Source organism: Diabrotica virgifera, chromosome 5, assembly GCF_917563875.1.
Source record: "Diabrotica virgifera virgifera chromosome 5, PGI_DIABVI_V3a".
NCBI classification, from domain to species: domain Eukaryota; kingdom Metazoa; phylum Arthropoda; class Insecta; order Coleoptera; family Chrysomelidae; genus Diabrotica; species Diabrotica virgifera.
In genome coordinates, this window is record NC_065447.1 from 48,176,866 (window position 1) to 48,200,174 (window position 23,309).

Sequence of the window (23,309 nt, forward strand, 5' to 3'; positions counted from 1 at the left end):
AAACTATTATGTTGAAATGTTTAACATTATTACCAGAAAAATGGTATGGGTAGTACCTATACAGGGTTTTGGTAAAGAATGGGCCATAGCTTACCTTAGTACAAAAGTTGGTAATAACCGAAATACAGGGTGTCAAAGTTTAACTTTTATTTTATTTATTTTTGAATATTTTCTGACAGGCATGGGACAACAACACGAAATTTGGTCATTGGTGCTGGTATTGTACCATCTATTAAATTATGTTAAACAAACGTTTCTGGAGGAACTGCTATTTTAGTGCAATTTTTTTTATTCTTCAATACTTTCTATGTAAAAAATATACTCTTCATTCGTAACAATAAAGCCATTAGTTTTTGAGATATTTGAAGCTAAAACCGAAGGAGCATAATACATTAATCAAAATAAGTCTGTCTTTTCATTTTTAACTTTAAATATCTCGAAAACTAATGACTTTATCGTTACGAATGAAGAGTATATTATTTGCATATAAAGTATTGGAGAATCTAAAAATTATGCTAACATAGCAGTTTAATCAGTGCCGTAGAATTTGGGAAGGGTCAACCATTCACTTTCCCCTGTCGTACGCCTCTATTAGTAGCCAGAAAAGATTATTTAACATAATTTAGTAGGATGTACAGTACAGTGCCTACACTTTCTGCCAAGTATCACACGGATATGTCAAATTATTTTAAAGTATTCTTTTTTTTTTAAATAATATATTCTTTATTTAAAACTTTAAGAACTCTGTGTGCCCGGTACTATAAAACTATTTGACATATCTTTATGGTACTTGGCAGAAATTGTAGGTACTGTACACCCTACTAAATTATGTTAAATAATCGTTTGTGGTTAATACCAGATGCGTACGACAGGGGAAAGTGAATGGTTGACCCCTCCCAAAATCTACGCCACTGATGAAACTGTTATTTTAGCATAATTTTTAGACCCTTCAATACGTTCTATGCAAATAATATACTCTTCGTTCGTAACGATAAAGTCATTAGTTTTCGAGATACTTGAAGTTAAAAATGAAAATGTACACTTATTTTGATTAATGTATTATGTTCCTTCGTTTTTAGCTTAAAATATCTCGAAAACTAATGGCTTTATCGTTACGAATAAACAGTATTTTTTTTACATAGAAAGTATTGGAGAATCAAAAAATTGCTATAAAATAGCAACTCCGCCAGTGGCGTAGAATTTGGGAAGGGTCAACCATTCACGTTCCCCCGTCGTACGCCTCTGGTAGTAGCCAGAAACGCTTGTTTAAAATAATTTAGTAGATTGTGCAATACCAGCACCACTTACCAAATTCCGTGTTATTGTCCCATGCCTGTCAGGAAATATTCAAAAATAAAAGTTTAACTTTGACACCCTGTACTTAGGTTATTATCAACATTTTTACTAAGTTAAGTTAGCTTGGGTAATCTAAGGTTAGGCTATGGCCCATTATTTACCAAACACCCTGTATATTTTATTTACTAAAGTAATTGAAGAAGCAAAGGTTCCACAAGAATGGTACAATTATTTCTAAGTCACCCTACTATTTAAGATAGGAGACAGAGCGGACTTAGGGAATTACCGACCAATATCCTTATTATCACATCTGTATAAATTACTAACGAAAATCATAACCAACCACCTATGGGCCATTCCACGAACATACGCCTGTTTTGGATTACTTCGACAATGAATATTTTACTATGCAACATAAGAAGTACGAAAGTAAATGGCGCTAATAATTATTCCAATAAACAACAATGTAATTTGCAATTTACTTTCGTTCTTCTTATTTTGCACAGTAAAATATTCGTTGTCGAAGTAATCAAAAACAGGCGTATGTTCGTGGAATGGCCCATAACAAATAAGTTCGACTTCTACCAACCTATCGAGCAGATCGACTCATTATCATTATGGTGTTAATATAGAAACATTTTACGCACGCACGAGATACAGCGCAAAATAGGTTGGGGCTGGTACTCTGGGCTAATTAGCAAAATACAAGGAAAAGTTATTTACCAGCAATTTTATTGCTGAAATCGAATCTTATTATTGTATGTATTAATAATATAGATATGCAAAGTCCGCAGATAGTGTGCTACTTTTTTTATAAACAAAATGGCGCCCGAAAATCGTGTTTTTTTTTTCAATTTTTGCTCTATAACTCCAAAGATTTTAACTTTAGACCAAAAATACCCAAATAAAAATTCACCGAAATTAAATTCTGCATAGAGACATGTTTTTTTCGACTTACTTCGACGAAAACTTTCCCCGGAAAAAGCGGATTTTTCCAACAAGATCTTTATTTTTCAACTAAACTTTTAGGTAAGTAGTTGTTAATCAATAATTAAATAACTTAGTAACGTAAAAGCCCTTTCCATATGTATTATAATTCCAGAAGTATATGGAAATTGAATGAACAGTTTAGCAACAATTAAAATGTTAATTAAAAATTTACGGTCGCTATAATAACGACAATAATTATGATGTATACGAATAACTATGATTTTTTTATAAAAAGACACTATATTTATCTAATGTACTCTACAGAATTGAAATTGGACTATTTAAGCGGCCTCAGGAATATTTTAAAGTTATAAACAATTTTTTGGTTTATAAACAAATATAATATCTCAGGAAATATTACACTAAATTAAATTGCGAAAACAGTATTCGAAAGACAGTGGCAGGACACTTCTTTTAAAAGAAAAAACGTTTAATTATGATGAGTGGTTCCTGAGATACAACCGGTCAAATTTGACCGGAATTTACGGCAAAGATATAAACAATAGGATCATAATTTTCAAAACATCACGTTTTTATTTTTATCCTCTTTCTCCACACCAATTTTCATACCTTTAAAATCCTCATAGCATATATTATTATAATAAAAACTATCGATAATACGTGTGAAACTTGCCAAAAATAGCAAAATTCCAATCAAAAATTAGGTTGGAGAAAATGTAACCCTCAAAGTTCAAAATCGGTATACGTTAACAAAATGCATTTTCTCGGCTTCCCATGGAGCAATTTTCTTCATTCTTTTTTTGTTCCCTAATAACTCGAGTAGAGCCATCGAACTAACGTATTATTAAATGTCAAACTTGCTTTTGTTTTGTTATAATAGATTAATTTATTTATAAGAACAGAAAATTACATATTTTTTCCAGTTGTGGGCTTTTTTTAGATAAACTTACCACAAGTGTACCTTTTACAGTTAAAAACATAAATATTCTCATTTGAAAGCTGTATAATTATTTAAACAATTTTTAAAATCTTTGGAGTTATAGTGCAAAAATTGAAAAAAACACGATTTTTGGGCGCCATTTTGTTTATAAAAAAAGTAGCACACTATCTGCGGACTTTGCATATATATATTATTAATATATACAATCATAAGATTCGATTCCAGCAATAAAATTGCTGGTAAATAACTTTTCCCAAAAATGGCCTATTCTCCGATAATCAGCCCAGACTATGGGCTGAGTTTGGTAAGCTACGGGAAATATTTAAAAATTATATACCCATCCTTCTGAACAGCGCGTATTGCCGGTGGTAACATAGGGAGGAGCCACCATAATATTAACGAAAAGAACAGAGAATCTAAGGGTGAGCCAGATGGCCATAGAGAGAGCTATGCTAGGAATCACAAGGAGAGACAGAATACCAAATACTACCATCATGCAAAGAACAAAAATAAAAGGCATACTAGAATATATAGAAAAAAAGAAAATAAAACGGCCGATCATGTGACAAGAATACCGAACGACAGCTGGAATAGAAGATTGTTAAAATGGAGACCGCGGGCGGACAAACGAAGCAGAGGTTGACCACCAACGCGCTGGAATGACGATGTAAAGAGAACTACCGGGAACTGGATGGTAGTATCTCGAGACAGGCAGACATGGAGAAACAGAGGAGTAGGCCTATCTCCAGCAGTGGTCGATAACGGCTTGATGATGGATGAATAAAAAAGAGAGATGGAAGAAATTGGAAGAGACCTACATTAAGTATGTAGGTAGAATACACACACCCAAACTTATATGGAATCACCTGATATTTCTTATTATTTCGGACGAATTTAAAAAAACGAATACACGAAGTCAAACAATATTTATTTGAAAGCAATTTAATAACAAATACATAACAATTAAATAAAACAATAACGTATTTAACAAACAAATTGAAGCGTGGGCACGCTCCTAATCAAATTATCAACATTTTGTTGTGGTAGGTTGCTCCATCCTTTAAAAGCAGTTTGTACTAGCCTTGTGATGTTTTGTGGATTATCTCGGAGAGCTCCAATTTTTCTTTTAAGCATATCCCACAAATACTCTATAGAATTAAGCTCGGGTGAGCAAGCAGACCACTCCAAACAAGGGATAACTTCTGCTTCAATGATGTCTGTAGTCACTCTAATGGTATGTAGAGGTACATTATCATGCAATAAAATTAAATTTTCTCCTGTTGCGCCTCTCCAGAGCCTGACTACAGGTTATCAACATACCTGTGAGCAGTTAAAGTTGATTGGATGAAAATTAAAGGAGTTTTTTTACGGTCCACAGTTCCTCTCCAGAACATTACACTTCCCCTTGTATATTTGTGAACAGGTCTGACAGTTTTCGTTCTTGCTTGTCTTCCTAGACCTCTAAGTACACGATTTCGTGATTCATCTGATTTTACATCTGATTACATTAAATTCTGACTGTTTTTGAAAATAGCACATTTCGTCAATTCCCAATGTTCCAGTTTTGGTGGTGAAGACACCAATTTAGGCGATCAATCTTGTGCTGCCTGGATAACTCGGGAACCCATAACTGTCACCTGCTGTATACTTCTTGGTACGAACTCTTCTTCTTATCCTTTCAACTGAAACAGTTACACCTGTAGCTTCCAAAAGTTGCCTTTGGAGCTTCAGGTGAGAAATGGTTGGGTGTCTTCCAGCTGATTGGACAATTTAACGATCGTGGAGAGCCGTTATTACTTTTGGCGTCTTTTCCTTGCTTTTTTTTGAGCTCTCCTAGTTTCTGTTACCTAGCATATTATGTTTTGGACATAACGCCCTGTATTACTCCTAGCTCTGCAGCTATGTCCATCTGAGAACATTACTTTCTCCACAAGACCAATAATCTTTCTTCGTTGTAAGTTCTATAACCCCACATGAGGCATATTTTCGTTTTTGGACGCCAAAGTTATTTTATTTATTTTCGTTCAACTTGCAACTCAAGCAAATAATCTATACCGTACCGGGCTGCACTATCCGATTGTCTTCTGTATTTGTTTATTTTCAATAAAAACCTTTAATCTTCGCAACAATGACAAGTTTTTTCAAAAGAAATAAATATTACTTTGAAATACATGGTGATTCCATATAAGTTTGGGTATTGTTAAGCGTATAGAGCTCGAAGTAAATCCCAATGGGCGGGGGGTATAACCTCCAAAACCCCCCTGGTTACGCCACTGAGTGTGGATGGAAAATAGTTGATATAAAAGATATAATACAGATATTCCATGAAGATATGTAGGTAATCTTACCTTGCGCATGTTGCTCCCGTTGCTGAGCCTCGCGTTTAAACTGTCGCCGCTTAACTTGAATATACTTTTTAATAAGCACTAACAATACTACAATAACCAACAATAACACCAAAAACCCCAACTCATCTCTCGAATCCATTCTAATACCATAGTTAAACCAAACGTACATCGAAAACCGTTTAATGTGTTAAATTCGATCTTACATAGCATAACCTTAGTCTTTCTATAACGACCCAAGAAATTTTCAGAATAATTTTGCATACGAGTTTATTTAATTTAGGTGACAGAGATGGGAGATAGATTAGATAAGATGCTTAACGTAAAAATAAATTTACTTAAGGTTCTGTATGCAACAAAAACACTATTCGCAATTATAATTATTCATGTGGGATATATTTAGTCGCAATATATCCCAAAAATAACGTTTGTAATGTCGATGATAATGCACAACTTCATTATCAATTTGTAACGTATTCTAATCAAAAATTTCATGTAGCGGAAGCTGTAAACTTGGAACTAAAAACGTTTTCAAAATGAATAACCATTTTCAATTTCGTTGCAAAACGAAAATAGAGCCAAATCATATTCTAGTCCAATCAGAGAGTGCAGCAAGCACCTCTACCTGTTTCGAAACTTATTAGTCTCTCATCAGGAGGCACATATGCTGCTCTCTCTGATCCAACCAAAACAAACCCACAGCGTGCAGTCCCGGATTGCAACGAACGAAATGGCATAGATGCCCTAGCGGCAACTGCTAGCAAATGACCAAGTTTTCACTCTAATGGCATATAATATAAAACAACCTAATGCTATTCTACATCCCACCAGAATGAAAACAATGGGAACCTTCCGTATGGCTTGCAAATTGTAGAAGCCTCGGAGGTGTAACCAGAGAAGGTTCCCATTGTTTCCATTCTGGTGGGATGTAGAATAGCATTATGTTGTTTTATATGCCATTAGAGTGAAAACTTAGTCTTTTTGCTAGCAGTTGCCGCTAGGGCATTTATGCCATTTCGTTCGTTGCAATCCGGGACTGCACGCAGGGGGTTTGTTTTGGTTGGATCAGAGAGAGCAACATATGTGCCTCCTGGTGAGAGACTAATAAGTTTCGAAACCGGTAGAGGTGCTTGCTGCACTCTCTGATTGGACTAGAATATGGTTCGGCTGTATTTTCGTTTTGCAACGAAATTGAAAATGGTTATTCATTTTTGATTTACATTTACTCTGATTCGAGTATGAAGGAAACCACTCTCGTTGGAACTTTACCGCGCTGAGCAGATGGGACGTGAATTGTAAATTGTAGAATTCCCTCATCTTCCTTAGTCTCAGGATCCGTATGGCTTGCAAATTGTAGAAGCCTCGGAGGTGTAACCAGAGAAGGTTCCCATTGTTTTCATTCTGGTTGGTTGTAGAAGAGCATTATGTTGTTTCATATGCCACTAGAGTGAAAACTTAGTCTTTTTTAAAAACGTTTTTTTCAATTTATATTCTGAAAGTGACAAATATTATTATTATAACATCCTTTAAACTTAAACAATGCCTATTGCTTCTGCTAACATCTAACATATTATAGACATTTAGTGAGGAGTTTTGACTTCCACTTCCACCATCACACTATTCTTTATTGTGTATTTCCTTTTTCATCTGTGATATAAAATGAAAATTATTAAAATGAAACCATTGTATCCAGTCTTCAGCACTCTGAATGCAGTTGTGCTGGATTCGCTTGATCTTTTCAGACCCCCTTATTGGAGGAAGTCTTCGATTGCAATACGCATCCTGTCTAGGTCTCCGTTCTAAAATTTTCTACCTGGCCTACCTTCCATCTTTTAACCTGGCAATATGTCCCGAATAGTTACATTTAACACCAGGTTTTCTCCTAACTGTGTGATTTGAAAATTTGTTTATGATGGATATATACAACATTGACCTCTCCATTGCTCTCTGTGCCACTTGTAGTTTATTGATTACTTTTCTGGTAAGGGTCAGTATTTCTGCTCCAAATGTTAGAACTGGAAGTACACATGGATCAAGCCTTCGTTTTTAAGCACATGAGAATATCTGATTAAAATAATTCCTTCAGAAGCACATGAGAATATCTGATCTAAAGTTTTCCTTAAGCTCCTCATGTTAGTAATGTTCTCCTCTGTAAAGCCCGATTCTCATTAGACGTGCAAGGAACCGGACCGGCAACGGCAAGGCATATGCTCGGCAAAGATTGTTTCGAAAATAACGTCGCATGCAAAGCCCGTCGCTTGCCGGTGCCTGGCACGCATAGTGTGAATTACATCCCGTGAAGTGCATAAGATTTTATGTAAAATGTATCTTGCCGAGCCGATGCCTTGCCCATGCCGAGCACTTGCCTTGCATGCTAGTGAGAATCAGCCTTAACTCTGTTGTTTGATTGTCTCTTTCTAATTTAATCTCGTGTCTCAAATACCTATAAGCATACACTTGTTCAATTTGCTTAACATAAGTTGTTTTTCCATTAGAGGTAATCGTGAACAAAGAGAGTATTGATAATACCTGGAAAAATTACATACGAAATTTATTTTTTGATGGGAGGGAGAACCAGTCCCCATTAGCTACGGACACAGAACCACCTATACTAGTAGCAAAAATAAAAGCAGCCATAATATCACTAAAAGAAGGGAGAGCTATAGGACCAGAAGGAGTACAATTTGAATTTATTAAACTTCTTGATGATGAATTTTTAAAAATAATGTGTTAAATCTTCAATAATATCTAGGACACAAGCAATATCCCAAAAGATTGGCTAGTTTCAGAAATGATTACGTTACCAAAGAAACAGGGAGCAAAAAAGTGAGGAGAATATAGGCTAATTAGTCTAATGAGCTATACATTAAAACTGTTTCTTAAAATTATACATCGTAGAATATACAAGCTATAAAATGAGAGAATATAAGACAGATTACAAGTTTGGATTCATGAAAGGCGTATGTAAAAGTGCACTGTTTAGTCTACAGGTATTATTTCAAAGATGCAGAGATATGACTTATTTTTGCCATAGTGATGCCATATTTACACTTGCTTTGTGGACTACCAAAAAGCATTTGATATAGTTCAGCATCGAAAAATGATGGATGTTCTAACAAAAGGCCAAATGGATGATAAAGACTGGTGTATAATACAAAATTTATACTGGAACTAATCAGCCACAACAAGAACAAATCTTGGAGATGAACCAACGGAAGCGAGCCAGATTCTGCGAGGCGTTAGACAAGGATGTACACTTTCACCTATATTATTTAACCTTTACTCAGAGAAAATATTTAGTGAAGCCTTGGAAAATTGTGAACATGGAATACCCCTAAATGGAGAACGCCTAAACAACATCCGCTATGCAGAAGACACCTTTATTTTTGCAGACTGCAGTTTGAACAGCTTACAGCAACTAATAAACAAAGTAAATGAAGTAAGTGAAAGATTTGGACTACAAGTAAACATATCAAAAACTAAATTAATGTCCATCAGCAAAAATAAAATTAGAGAGGCCCAACTGCTTATCAAGAATACTCAAGTGGACCGAGTAAAACAGTATACCTATCTTGGAACAATAGTAAATGAACAACGGGATCACTCACAAGAAATAAAATGTAGAATAGAGAAGGCTAGAAGTGCATTCAATAACATGGCCAAATTCTTTAAAAGCCGCAACCTTAATCTGGAGATAAAAGTAAGGCTTCGACGATGTTATATCTTCTCAATATTATACTACGGAGTTAAATCTTGGACACTCGCTGAAGCGATGGAGAAAAAGCTTAAAGCCTTCGAGATTTGGCTATACAGGCGAATCCTAAGGATATCATGGACGGACAAGATAACCAACCAGACCGTATTACGAAGAATGGAGAAAAAAAGAGAGGTAACGTATACCATTAAAAGGAGAAAGTTAGAATATCTCGGACACATCATGAGAAACGGTACTGAATGCAGATTACTGAAGGAAATTCTTCAAGGTAAAGTATTCGGAAAGCGAGGAATTGGGAGAAGAAGAATATCATGGTTAAAGAACCTAAGAAAACGGTTCTCCACAACAAGATCTAATCTGGTTAAGCATCAGTTAATAAAATAATTATAGCTAGAATGATCGCCAATATTCTAATTGAATAGGCACTAAAAGAAGAAGAAATTGTTTTTGGTTAGTACAACGTTGGTCTTGTATTGTGGTATGGAAAATTTAATTTTAAGTATAACTTGTGTACAAGAGCTCTGCAAGTCTTGAAGAAATAGGCAAACATGTCCTATCCGTTCTACTTATGTCGTCTTCAAACCTCTCAAGTTATTTAAGAGCTCCCCATTCGTGTTAACTGAAACATGTTCCTAATAATTATTGTTTCTTATAGCACTCTTTAATAAAGCTGTGAGTTGTTTAGAAAATATGGTGTCTCTTTGAATTTCCGTATATATTTCGAAGAAAAGTGGTGTATCTATGATAAATACTCTACTCTGTGACAGCTTTTAAATTGATGCTGTGTAACTATGCTGCGTTGACACAAACGCTTTCTCCAAGTCTACAAATATCAATGGATTGTTGTATCATGTTTCTCTCTCAAGGATTTTATTCCTTGTAGGTGGTCATTCGTTCCAAAGCCATTCCTAAATCACTCTAGTTGTTTTGTGAAAATCCATCTTACGTCCCAGTCTGTTGGTAATTATTCTCATTAAGAGCTTATTTAAATGAAGTACCAAATTAACGGGTCTGTAGTTTTCAATTTCTGTTATATCTCTTTTTTATGCAATATTATTATAATAACATTCCAATTTTCTGGTATAATTCCCTCAAAGAAGCAGGCATTAACAATTTTAAAGTTTTTGAAGCTTTTCTGACGTATTCGCCTCCTAGTTTCATCATTTTATTTAAAATGCCATCTTGTCTGCAATATCTTATATCTGCAAGTTCCTCTGAACCTAGATTTTCGTTTGTATTGCTGAGATTTCTACCTATGGAATATAACCATCTCGACCTCTATAGTAATCTTATGGGTTGTGAATTAGAATCCAGAAAAAATGTGAATTTGTTAATAAAAAATTAGACACTAAATTTAGCTTTGAGTAATGGTTCAAGCCACAAAATAAAAAACTTGTATTTTTAGTTTTTGTTTTACAGTTCCTTTTGTTTTTTTATTCGTTTATAGTCAATATTCTTATTAAACAATTAATTCAGGACACCACAATGATAATAACTCACCTGTTAATTCAACTATAAAAGGATTAGCTAGATTAGTAATAAAACTGACCCCACTATAATGAAGAAGTGACTGTTCATCATAATCGCCTAAAATAATATTCCAGTCAGCTACTAGCCAATGATTTTATTTCACTTATTTTCATTCAATATTCACTCATGACATACTCATGAAATTTAATATTTAATCTTATTAAATCAAAATAATCAGATATTAAATAAGAGAATATGCCTTCCATTTTAGTAATTTGTAGAAAAATACGTGTCGGTCTTGACGGTCCAGTTAGCTGGGGCTCAGTCGATCGACAAGTTTAGTGGATTTGCGATTTGCGGTCGCTGGTTCGAGCCTCAGCTAGGTCATGAAATTTATAAAAGGCCAACGCCGTAGTATAAAACTCAAAAGAGTCTACGGCTTGGTCTGGAATAAACTGGCGTCTGATCGGCCTATGGAGGAGCGGTACGGGAAGGGATAAGGGCTTCCGGCTTGGTGATACTCCTCCATAGATCCCTACCGAAGGGCGTTGACGCCTAAGAACGGTGTATACAGAAAAATACGTTTTTCTACAATCACTTGATAAAGAAGACTTTTTCGCTTGTCAATAGCGACGAAAAGTTGACGTTTACTGAGGAGTACCGTCACTTTATCGCTCTAGAGCGTAAAGTTTGACTTTACGCTCGTCTTCCGTAGCAACCGTACAATCATACAATACAAACACATTCAACATTTAAACTGAAAGATATAAAAGGTAATGTTATGACATTATAATGACAGATATAAAATAGTTACAATAAAGTTAATGATTTAAAAATAGTTTCATTTTATGTTAAGTGATTGTAGAAAAAATGTTGTATGTATTACAAACGCAAAGTGACATTATTGCTTTCAAGTAATTAGCGCTCTCCGCTACGCGTCGAGCGGTAACTCTTACTCTCAAGCAATAATGTATCACTTTTCGCTCTTAATACATAAATAACTATTCATTTGAAAAAGCATATATAAGTATGCCGGGTTAAAACATAATAACGAAATATAGACCAGTAAGGATCGGTTTTTAGTTGGATGTGAGAGGTGGCATTCAGATTTTTGCGGATAAAGTTAGGTGATAACTTCGTCAATAATAATTGATTCATACTCCTTCTCAAATATGCCCGGAACATAAATAAAAAAAATAAAATATTTAAAAATTTCAAAAAATTTCGTTTTTTTTTCTAATTTTTTTACTTATAACTTTAAAACGATTCATTTTGGAACAAAGTCGTATAGGAATAAAACAAAGATAATTAAATTTTCGATCAGATGCGATCAGCTAAAAATGTCTTAATTTATCACCCTTGCTGAAAAATAGCAATAAATATAAAATAAGGGGGCAAAACAAGCCTGTCCTTATTCCATGAGTTTCCATCACTTAGGTTACACTTGGAACCTTCCTAATTCGACAAACTGGAACATGAAGTAAAAACCACTTCTATGTAAAAGGTATATTTACTAAAAATTTTTTTAGAATCCCAATGGATTCAATAAAATGAGTTCATCAGAACGTTTTCAAACCTATCGGTTCATCATCAGTGATTTGAATACTTGCAAAATAGCCCCAGAACCAAACAATGGTTGTGATTATAAATAAATCTACATTATGTTGAAATAAATTTAAAATGGCTAAACGCCGATGTTAAAGGATTAAACCTCTGGGAACATGGTGAAACTCTACCCGAGGACCCAATCAACCATCTTCGGTCAACGATGACTACTAAGTGATGACTTAGTAGTCATCGTTGACCGAAGATGGTTGATTGGGTCCTCGGGTAGAGTTTCACCATGTTCCCAGAGGTTTAATCCTTTAACATCGGCGTTTAGCCATTTTAAATTTATTTCAACATAATGTAGATTTATTTATAATCACAACCATTGTTTGGTTCTGGGGCTATTTTGCAAGTATTCAAATCACTGATGATGGACCGATAGGTTTGAAAACGTTCTGATGAACTCATTTTATTGAATCCATTGGGATTCTAAAAAATTTTTTAGTAAATATACCTTTTACATAGAAGTGGTTTTTACTTCATGTTCCAGTTTGTTTAACTATAAGGTATACAGCCAATCCAGGGAACTACCCCTTTTTAGTTTACTTCCTAATTCGCTTAGAAAATTTTTGTAATGTGCTAAAATCGTACACCAAATTTTATTAAAATTGACTTACTAGATTTTGAATAATAATTTTGCAATCTAAACTTTTTTAAAAAATTAAAATTTTTTAAAATCTTGCACAACAAAAACTAGAACATACAAAGATTTGTCAATTTTTTTAAATATAAAGAAGCACTTCACCTATCTAATGCACTTTACAGAATTGAAATCGGATTGTTTAAGCAGCCTCAGCAATGTTTTAAAAATATAAACAATTTTTTGGCTTATAAACAAATTAGTCCTCTGGCCAGGAGGGGGTGCTACGGGCTCCTTTATTTAGATGGACTTACCCAAGATTTTTATGTATTTTTCGACCCGTAGAACAAGATTTTTTTGGGTAACAGTTTATCCGGATATCGATAAGATTGTTATAAACAAGAACTTGAGGAATTACATAACATCGATTTTTCGCAAAATAAAACATTTTTTGTATTTCTTGGGTAATTCTAAGCAAAAAATGTTTTTACAAGTTTTTTCGTAGGATGCATAGTTTTCGAGATAAACGCAGTAGAACTTTCAAAAATTCGAAAAATTGCAATTTTTGAACGAGAATAACTTTTGAATAAAAAATAAAATAGCAATTCTGCTGACAGCATTTGAAAGTTTAAGTCAAATTATACCCGTTTTACTTATTTGCATTGCTAAAAATTAATTTTTTTATTTATAAACAAAGCTATTTGTTTATAAGCCAAAAAATTGTTTATAAGTTTAAAACATTGCTGAGGCCCCTTAAATAATCCGATTTTAATTCTGTAAAGTGTACTAGATAGGTAGAGCACCTCTTTATATGTAAAAAAATTAGACAACTTCTAAATGTCCTACTTTTTGTTCAGAAAGATTTTTAAAAAATTGAACTTTTCTAAAAACATTTAGATTGCAAATTTATTATTCAAAATCTATTAGGTCGATTTCAATAAAATTTAGTACACGGTTTAGGTATGTTGCAAAGAATTTCCTAAGCGAATTACTAAAGTTCTAAGTGCCACCAAAGTGGTAAAAAATATTGAATAACAACACGCGTATTTTGCCCCCTTATTTTGTATTTATTGATATATTGCAGAAAAGGTAATACGTTAAGACATTTTTGACCAGTCGTGTATCATACAAAATTCAATTATCTTTATTTTATTTCTCTACGACCTTGTTCCAAAGCGAATAGTTTTAAAGTTATAATTAAACATATAACTTTGGAAACTGATAGTTTGGAAAAACTTAATGGGCAATATTAGGCCCAATATTAGGCAATATAGGCAAGTTCTTACTAATATGTCTTGTACACCTCCGGGAGCGAACCATGGCCGGTGAGAGAAACTTTGTCTACATAAAGATAAGGTGGGTGTACGACCGAAGATAGCGTCCAGGTTCGGCCATGGTTCGCTCCGGAAGCAGTATGTAGTTTAGGTTTATCTATGTATTTTATATATTTTGGTTGGTGCTTAACAGGAGGTTCCCTCCCCTCATGGCAAATTCCCACTACCACAAGAAATGTCTCTAAATAGATCCACCAGTGCTATCTAGTAGGTAACTGTTGACAAGACAATTTAGTTTAGAGTAATAACTTCTCGAAAGCTTATAAAATTTTCAACGAAAACATTTCGTTTATAAATTCGCAAAAGTCTGTGTGTTATTGTGTTGCCGCTCCTGCAATACTCAGATCAGATTTATCGATGGATTCTTATGTAGTTTTTTCTTCTGAATCCAAATCTCAAAACGGCATTTCGATATTTTTAACCGTCGTCGAGATAATCGACCCAAAAGTGTAAAATGTGACGTCACAATCGGGTTATTTTCTTCCGACACACTACACGTCCAGCTGAAATCGTTGCTATTAAGTAGGCTAGTTTTTTAATCTCGATTTGTTAAGCAAAGCATAATAGGTTATTTACATTTGAGTTTGACACTTCGTGAATGTCAAAATAAATTTTAAATTAAGTGTTAATAAAACATTAATGACATTTGATAGTGAATTTAATTATTATATAAAATAAATAAGATGTTGAAAAATACAATTTGAGTATATTTTAAAAGCAATTATTTATTAACAGCTTCAAAATGGTTTATACGAGTATGCGGCCTCCCCTTTATGAAAATTGGACTGTTCCATTTGCTATGAAATTAAAATATAGTCGGTTCGCTAAACTCGACACAACTGGCTAGTGATTTTAGTAGGTAATTTTTTTGTTTTTGCGAATTTTGCCAAAATTGACAAAATTACAAATTATTTAGTAATTATTAACTAATTAGTAATTATTTTTTTGCCAAATTGGCAAAATTATTGACTAAAATCACTAACCAGTTGTGTCTGAGTTTAGCGAACCGACAGTATATGAAAGAATATTGTTTGGTATAAACAATAATTATGGTCTGATATGTGCAATTACATCTTTCTAATGGAAAAAAATATTTGAAGATTTTTCTCAAATTATGGATACCAGCAACATTTTCATTTATAACTCTTTTATTTTTAATTTGACGAAGAAAAGTTAATCTTCATAAAAAGCTCTTCATGTTCTAAGATTTATGATGCAATCATCATATGTAAAATTTTATTAATTTTATACGAGGTATATAAAAAATATAAATTTCGATCAAGAGTGAACTGCCTTTATAGTTCATAACATTTAAATTAGAATGATATAATTGCACATTAAAACATAATTATTAATTCTAAACTACTTTTCATAATAGCAATTTTCCATATTATGAATTAAAATACGTAAATAAATAATGTTTTCGTTATGATAATGCTCGCATTTTGAGCTTGTTTATTCTGAATTCTTCACATCGACGAATTGGAAAGTAGACGTTTCACAGCTCGTTCTCTGGACCTTAATACGTTAAATTGTTTTCCTAAGGGATAATCTAAAATCACGTAAATTTTGTTGTTCAACATATTTAGAGCATTTCAAACGAAGAATTTTAATCTTATACAGTGCACTAGAATAAGTGTTACCTCCCTTATTAACTTGATAATTTGCTATGAAATTAAAATATAGTCGGTTCGCTAAACTCGACAAAACTGGCTAGTGATTTTAGTAGGTAATTTTTTTGTTTTTGCGAATTTTGCCAAAATTGACAAAATTACAAATTATTTAGTAATTATTAACTAATTAGTAATTATTTTTTTGCCAAATTGGCAAAATTATTGACTAAAATCACTAACCAGTTGTGTCTGAGTTTAGCGAACCGACAGTATATGAAAGAATATTGTTTGGTATAAACAATAATTATGGTCTGATAATATGTGCAATTACATCTTTCTAATGGAAAAATATTTGAAGATTTTTCTCAAATTATGGATACCAGCAACATTTTCATTTATAACTCTTTTATTTTTAATTTGACTAAGAAAAGTTATTCTTCATAAAAAGCTCTTCATGTTCTAAGATTTATGATGCAATCATCATATGTAAAATTTTATTAATTTTATACGAGGTATATAAAAAATATGAATTTCGATCAAGAGTGAACTGCTTTTATAGTTCATAACATTTAAATTAGAATGATATAATAGGGAACTTGCACATTTTTTTTTGTTACATAATAATGTTCAGTTTTGTTTAAAAATGAGATTTCCAAAATTTCACGCTTCAAAAACTCGTAATAACTTAGAAATAGATATTTAAAGTCTTCTGCGGTATAAAATAGTTCAAACGACCCGTGACGTCACATAGTTTTACATTAGTTATTATTATGGTTATATTTCGCTGTGTCTAGGTACACTCTAACGTGTACGCAAATAAAAAAAGTTAGGTACACGTGAATTAAACTTGATCAAGCCAGTGACTTCATTATTTAACGTGCGCAGTGACTGTATATTTTGGTACATGCTGTTTTGATATGTTTAGTGTTTGTTTGATAGAAAAATACTTGTTAAGGGAAGGGAAGCAGAACTATTTAGATGTTTCAAACTTATTTGTAATAAATCAATGTATATATAAAAGTATATATTTAGGTTAGCAAAGTAAATATATGTATTTAGTTGATATGACACGTACAAAATATTGCTAAAATAATTTTTATACGTAAGTTAATTATTATAATCAACTATTCTAAATGGGAAATAAGCCACAATTTAACTAAAAAAATGATTTTTTAACGTTTCGACGTCCAAATCGGATGTCATTGTCAAAATACAGAAATTAGTCAGATTAAATAAATTATTAGAAAAATTTATTACTAAGCAACACCATTTTTGTTTAATTTAATAATATTTTGTATTTTGACAACGACGTCCGATTTAGACGTCGAAATGTTAATAAAATCATTTTTTGGTTAAATTGTGGCTTATAATAGTTCCCATTTAGAATAGTTGATTACAAAAATGCCACAAGGATAATAGCTTCAGAACAAGTTAATTATTATTGTGAAAGCTTTAGGTCTTCTTTTTATTTTAATCTTTTACGGTAATACATACTATTTCATTTATAACTAAAAAAATATATATTAATTTATAATCTCTTATCTTTTTCGTACTGTTTTAAAATGTTCTTAAACTCATTAAAAGAACTAAATAATTGTCCACACTCCGTAGTTAATTTAAAAACAAACACTAAACAAATAAAAAATAAGAAATCACTGACACTTTAACTTTTTTATTTGGGTACACGGTAACGTATACCTAGACACAACCTTATATTTAGGTACATTCTTCTTCTCATTCTTTAGTTTATTGGCCTCCACCTACTTGGGTATTTGGCAAGCTAATCGTCGTGGAATAAGTCAAAAATATTTATATTCTAATGATATTTATCGTATGTCATTGTAATAATATATACCAGTTTGTTAAAATTGTAGTTTTATACTGTTTTTGAAGGAAAGGAACGAAGGTTTACTATTGAAAATAAAACCATTTTGTAAAAGTACGAATTTTTCTATGAATAGTTCAAATGATCAAAAACACTTGTAACGTCACATAAATGTATTTTCTACTGACGTTTATAACGTCTAATTTAAAATTCTGTTTACTTTATTCGAAAAATGTAAATGTAAAACCAAGTGACGTCACGAAGCGTTTTGGACCACTTGTTTTAATTTGAATTTTTAATCGTCTTTAGGGGCCAAACGAAAGACAAACAAAACTTTTTATCTTTGATACATGTTTTAAATTATGTTGTGTTGTGATTTATAACATTTTTTTTAAATTTAAAAATTTATGCAAGTTCCCTATTGCACATTAAAACATAATTATTAATTCTAAACTACTTTTCATAAAAGCAATTTTCCATATTATGAATTAAAATACGTAAATAAATAAAGTTTTCGTTATGATAATGCTCGCATTTTGAGCTTGTTTATTCTGAATTCTTCACATCGACGAATTGGAAAGTAGACGTTTCACAGCTCGTTCTCTGGACCTTAATACGTTAAATTGTTTTCCTAAGGGATAATCTAAAATCACGTAAATTTTGTTGTTCAACATATTTAGAGCATTTCAAACAAAGAATAAATGTTACCTCCCTTATTAACTTATTTATTTTTAGCACATAAGCAAAACGCTCGGACAGGTCGATTTTTAAAATAATCATAGTATATTCTTCTTCTTCTTCTTTTGCCCTTTAATTCGTCCAATTCTGAACATAGGCTTCCCCCAGTTTCCTCCATTCGCTTCTGTTTAGTGCTTTCTGTTTCCAGTGCGTTCCTCCTATCTTTTTAATGTCGTCTCCCCATCTCATCTGGGGTCGTCCTCTTGCTCTCTTTCCTGTCCATGGTCTCCATTGTTGTATCGTGCTATTCCACCTATTGTCCGTTTGTCTAGCGTTATGACCTGCGAAGCTCCATTTTAGCCTGGTTATATGTTGACCTGCGTCTTTGACTTTTGTTCTATTTCTGACCCAGTTGTTTTGCTTTTTGTCTGTCAATTTTACTCCTAACATTGCTCTCTCCATGGCTCTTTGTGTCTTTATTATTTTATCCATGTTTGCCTTGGTCAAGGTCCATGTTTGGCATGCGTATGTGATAATTGGGAGTATGCACTGGTCAAACACTCTTGTTTTTAAGTATTGTTGTATTTTTTTATTCTTTAGGACACATTTTAATTTTCCAAATCCTGCCCAGGCTAATCTGACCCTTCTTTTTACCTCCGCTGTTTGGTTTTCCTTATTTATTTTTATAATCTGTCCCAAATATATATATCAGTGCTGTTTTTGTGACGGTACGCGCCGGTACGCCGTACCGGCACCTTTTGGGAGAAAAAATAAAAAAAAACAACCAAATTATAGACAAATTCCTGAATTTTTTCCTTGCTCCCAAATAGCTTTAAAACGCCTTTATTGAGGCTAAATTTAAAAAGTTTTCCCGGGGGCAAACCCCCCTTGTGAACGCTCCCCAGACCCCCCGGAACATAGCGTACCGGAACCTCTATTGTTACAAAAACAGCACTGGGTTGATCTGAACCCCCCCAAAAATAAACTACACATTCAAAAAATTTGAAAAAAATTGAGAAGGTATATGTGATCACTAGAAGTATTTTGACAAATTTTGAGCAAACTTCATGTTTTCGTTTTCGAAAAAACTCAAAAAAACTCATTTTTTTCAAGTATAAAGCGGGAAAACTAAACATACAATTTTGTTAATTTTCTTACAGCATAAAGATATAATCCTAGGAAATACTTATGAATTTTTTTTAAATTTTTGAATGTACAGTTTTGCCACAGTAGGAAAAAATAATATGTTTCGGCTTATAATAAAGCTACCGGTAAGAAATTGGATAAAATTTCAATAACAACATATATAAAACTGTAACAATGGAAAATATTTCCAATAAAATGTTGAATATTTTTTCCTAAACATATGAAAAATCTCGTTAAACAAGAATTATATCTTGAATTGCCGCTAAGAATTTGTGCCGCCATGACATTGCGCCATCTACACCATCGGTAATATTTATGTTCGATAGATAGCAGTGCCTTCTGCTTCAATCGCGTCACACAGAACTTTATCCTAACAGCGTTGCCATATCAATTACTTTGTACAACAAAATGTTTTAATGTTAGTAGGTAATATAAGCCTACTACTATAAGGTCTATTTATAACGCATCAACGTGACCTTCTGAAATTAATTTAACTACTTTTGTTGAAATATTTTCAGTCCCCTTGGCCGTATTAGATTTTGATATATTTAGGGCCGGTACTTTCTGTTTCGATTAAACCCTAGTTGGCAATTGGCATTTTAATGTTTTTAAGTACCATAAAGTTGTCTTTTTTTATTTGCATTTTTTCATGTATCTCTGAAGCTTTGTATTTGACTATATTTTGAATTGGAATTGGAGCATAGTCTTCATTTGTCAAATAGTGTTTCTAATAATATCATCCATGGTATTTCTCTTTTGTCGCACTTTTATGTTTATTAAAGATTTTAATTGAAATTATTACTTTATCTTTAAAATTTTCATTGTCCATTACTTTTTGCATTTGTGGTGAGCTAAATTTAAGGGAAAACAATTGGACGATATGTAAATAGATATGGAGTAAGAGCAGTAAATATCCACTTCTAAAATTAATTGAGGAGAGGTTCAAAAAATTTTCACCTTCATATTAAAAATAAAAAAGGATCAATATACAAGGAATAATAGGTAACAATCAATTTTAAAAATCTTACATCTATATTGATTTCTTCTCTGTACGAAAACAACAGAAATAAATAAGACAAAAGAAAAATGTGTTGTCACTTAATAATAGGTATGTTAAATAAACGTATTGATTAGTCTGATGGAAGTAGAACTTAAAACTGTTATATGGAGCTAATCTGGATCGGTATAAATTAAATGAGAAAGAAAAAAATTTAATAAACAGTTTCTTTAAGAGCAGGAATAGAAAGATTATGGAATATTAATAAATGAAAACGGTGCGGCAGAATAATCATCGATAAAGGAGTAAAAAGAGGAAACGCGATAACGATATCTGGAACAATTGTTTTATCTGATAAGAAACGAAGAACAGCCAGAAATTGCTATCAAAATAAAAAATATAGTAAAGCAGTGTGGATTGTTTCTGTGTTTGAAAAAGGTTATGGGTTTTTACGAGCTTGTCCGGACGGGTCAGTAAGTGACAATAATATTGTGGAAGTTAAGTGACTGTATTCATCCCGAGAATATACATCTCTAGAGGCAGCCGAATCCATAAAAACATGTAGCTTGTTAAGTGAATGTCCCTAAAGAAAACAATAACTTCTTCTTTAGCCTGGTTGCATCCACTCCTATACAAAGGCCTCCCATGAGTTCTCCACTCTTCTCTGTTTTGTGCTATTTGGTACCAGTTTCTCCCCACTTTTGCTTTGAAGTCATCTAGCCATCGTCTTTGTGGTCTTCCTCTGCTACGAGTATGCTCGCGTGATCTCCAATGTAAAATGTTTCTCGTCCACCTTTCGTTGTTTTGCCGTGGCACGTGTCCTGTCCTATCCAGATCCATTTCATTTGCGCAATTCTTCCAATAACATATTCCACCTTCGTCCTGTTTCGTACGTCCCATTTCGAATATGTTCTCTCAGAGATACTCCTAAGATAGCTCGTTCGATGGCCCTCTGTGTTGTTCTTAATATATTGGCTGATAACCCTGTAAGTGTCACGGTCTCCACTCCATAAGTCATAACTGGTAGAATACAACTGTTGAGTACCCTTTTTTCTAGATTTATTGGTATCTTTTTGTTTTTCAACACATCACTGAGTCTTGCAACTGCTGCCCAAGTAATTCAGATTCTTATAGCTATCTCGTCCGTTTGATTCTGTTTGCCTAGTTTGATCATGTGACTCTTCGACACTTTCGATCTCACTTCCAACTAAGTCGATTCTGATATTTTGATTTGTCATCACTTTTGTTTTATTTAAATTCATTTTTAAACCGCCTTCCTCAGATTCATGTTTAAGCATCTTTAGTATGTATATTGGTTCTTCTGTATTGTTACTTATGAGCACTATGTCATCGGCAAATCTTAGATGACTTCCTTGCGTTATTCATTCCGTTTAATACGGTCCAGAGTTCTATGGAATCGAATGCCCCATTGTACAGCAAAAACAACAATACAAATGAAATATTAACGGTAGGCGGCCAGCAGTCTGAGAGAGTAAAAAATATATTTACTGGGAACGATAATCACAGAAAATAACGATTATACTCCAGAAATAAGAGAGAGAATTGAAAAAGCACGTGCCAACTTCGTGAAAATGAAAAAGATTTTATGCAGCAAAGATCTGATATTGGCCCTCAGAATAAGGCTAATTATATGTTATGTATATGGTATGTTAAACAGTAAATGGTTAAGTTCAATTAGTTACCACTATAAACAGCCCGGATTAACCGATAATAGTATAAAAGGCCCGGTTTCAGGTAAAATTTATTTTAGGCTTTATTATGGGAGTACCGTCTAGTCAGTGTTAATTGCAAAAGACCAACTCTGTCTACCTCGGTGGCTTATCGCTCCGGGTGGGTCTTAACAATGGGCCAGGTCAGATAAATTTAATAATATTTACGACCGCACTAATTGAACTCAAACCATTTACTGTTGAACAAACCATACACAGTGTGCTTTACTAAGGAGCTGAATCATGGACATTAAATCGAAATGCAATAAATCGACGAGCAAGACAGAGAAGAACTAGTTTTGGTGTTAGTGAAATAGTTTTGAGTATTTTTTTCTGTTAACAATAATTTTTAATATCTTTATTATAACCTTTTTGGACCTTATTCTGCGGTATCTCATGAAACTGATTACGCAAAAAGATCTCATGGGAATATTTTTCCCAAGAAACACGATGTTTTCGCCTTGCTTAAACATATTTTGCCGAATTTAAAATCAAAATCCTATTCTTTTCTTCTATTCTTTTTCTATCATACATTGACTTTATTCTCTCAGATATTTTTAGTTCTTAACACGTTGATGAACAGAACGTCTATAGACGACATTTTTAAAATAACGAGTTATGACAAAAAATCGGTAGATTTTTGTAGATTTTTTGTCACATTACATCTACAGTCGTCTACAGATGCATACGAAATATAATACGACATCCATGGTCGTCGTCCACATGTTTACAAAAAACATATTGTTTCCATAAAACAAATTTAGCAATTTCGCTATTACACTGGCGGACAAAAAATTTAGGTCACTAGATGAATTATTTGATGCCTTGGATTTCCTAAACCTGTTGTCCAATTTGAATGATTTTTTTAGTATGTTATAGCTTTATTATTTAAGAATCTTAATGTGTTAGTATTGTTGCTAGACAGGTAAATGTCATTTTATACCGGGTGTAACAATCATACTGTGTTTTTCCTTAAAGTTCGGAACACTCTGTGGAATATTATAGTATAGATAAAATATTAAGATTAGAACTCAATTGTAGCCTTAGGCTTTCTTAACATTTTCTTTTTTAATTCATTTGC

The 23,309-nt window shown here is 32.9% G+C and overlaps 1 protein-coding gene across 3 annotated transcripts in view; it reads right to left on the reverse strand.

The window, feature by feature from the left end:
• LOC114328718 (uncharacterized) overlaps window positions 1-23,309 on the reverse strand; it is a 216,849-nt gene that overhangs the window by 185,422 nt on the left and 8,118 nt on the right. The window contains exon 2 of one of the 3 annotated variants that reach the window (XM_050651440.1): window positions 10,748-10,834. The exons of 1 other annotated variant lie outside the window; for it this stretch is intronic. In XM_050651440.1, coding sequence (XP_050507397.1) covers window positions 10,748-10,834 — 87 coding nt within the window. Of the gene's footprint in view, window positions 1-5,535; window positions 5,765-10,747; window positions 10,835-23,309 lie in introns of those variants that run through there. One more of the 3 variants, XM_028277652.2, reaches the window with a different exon arrangement.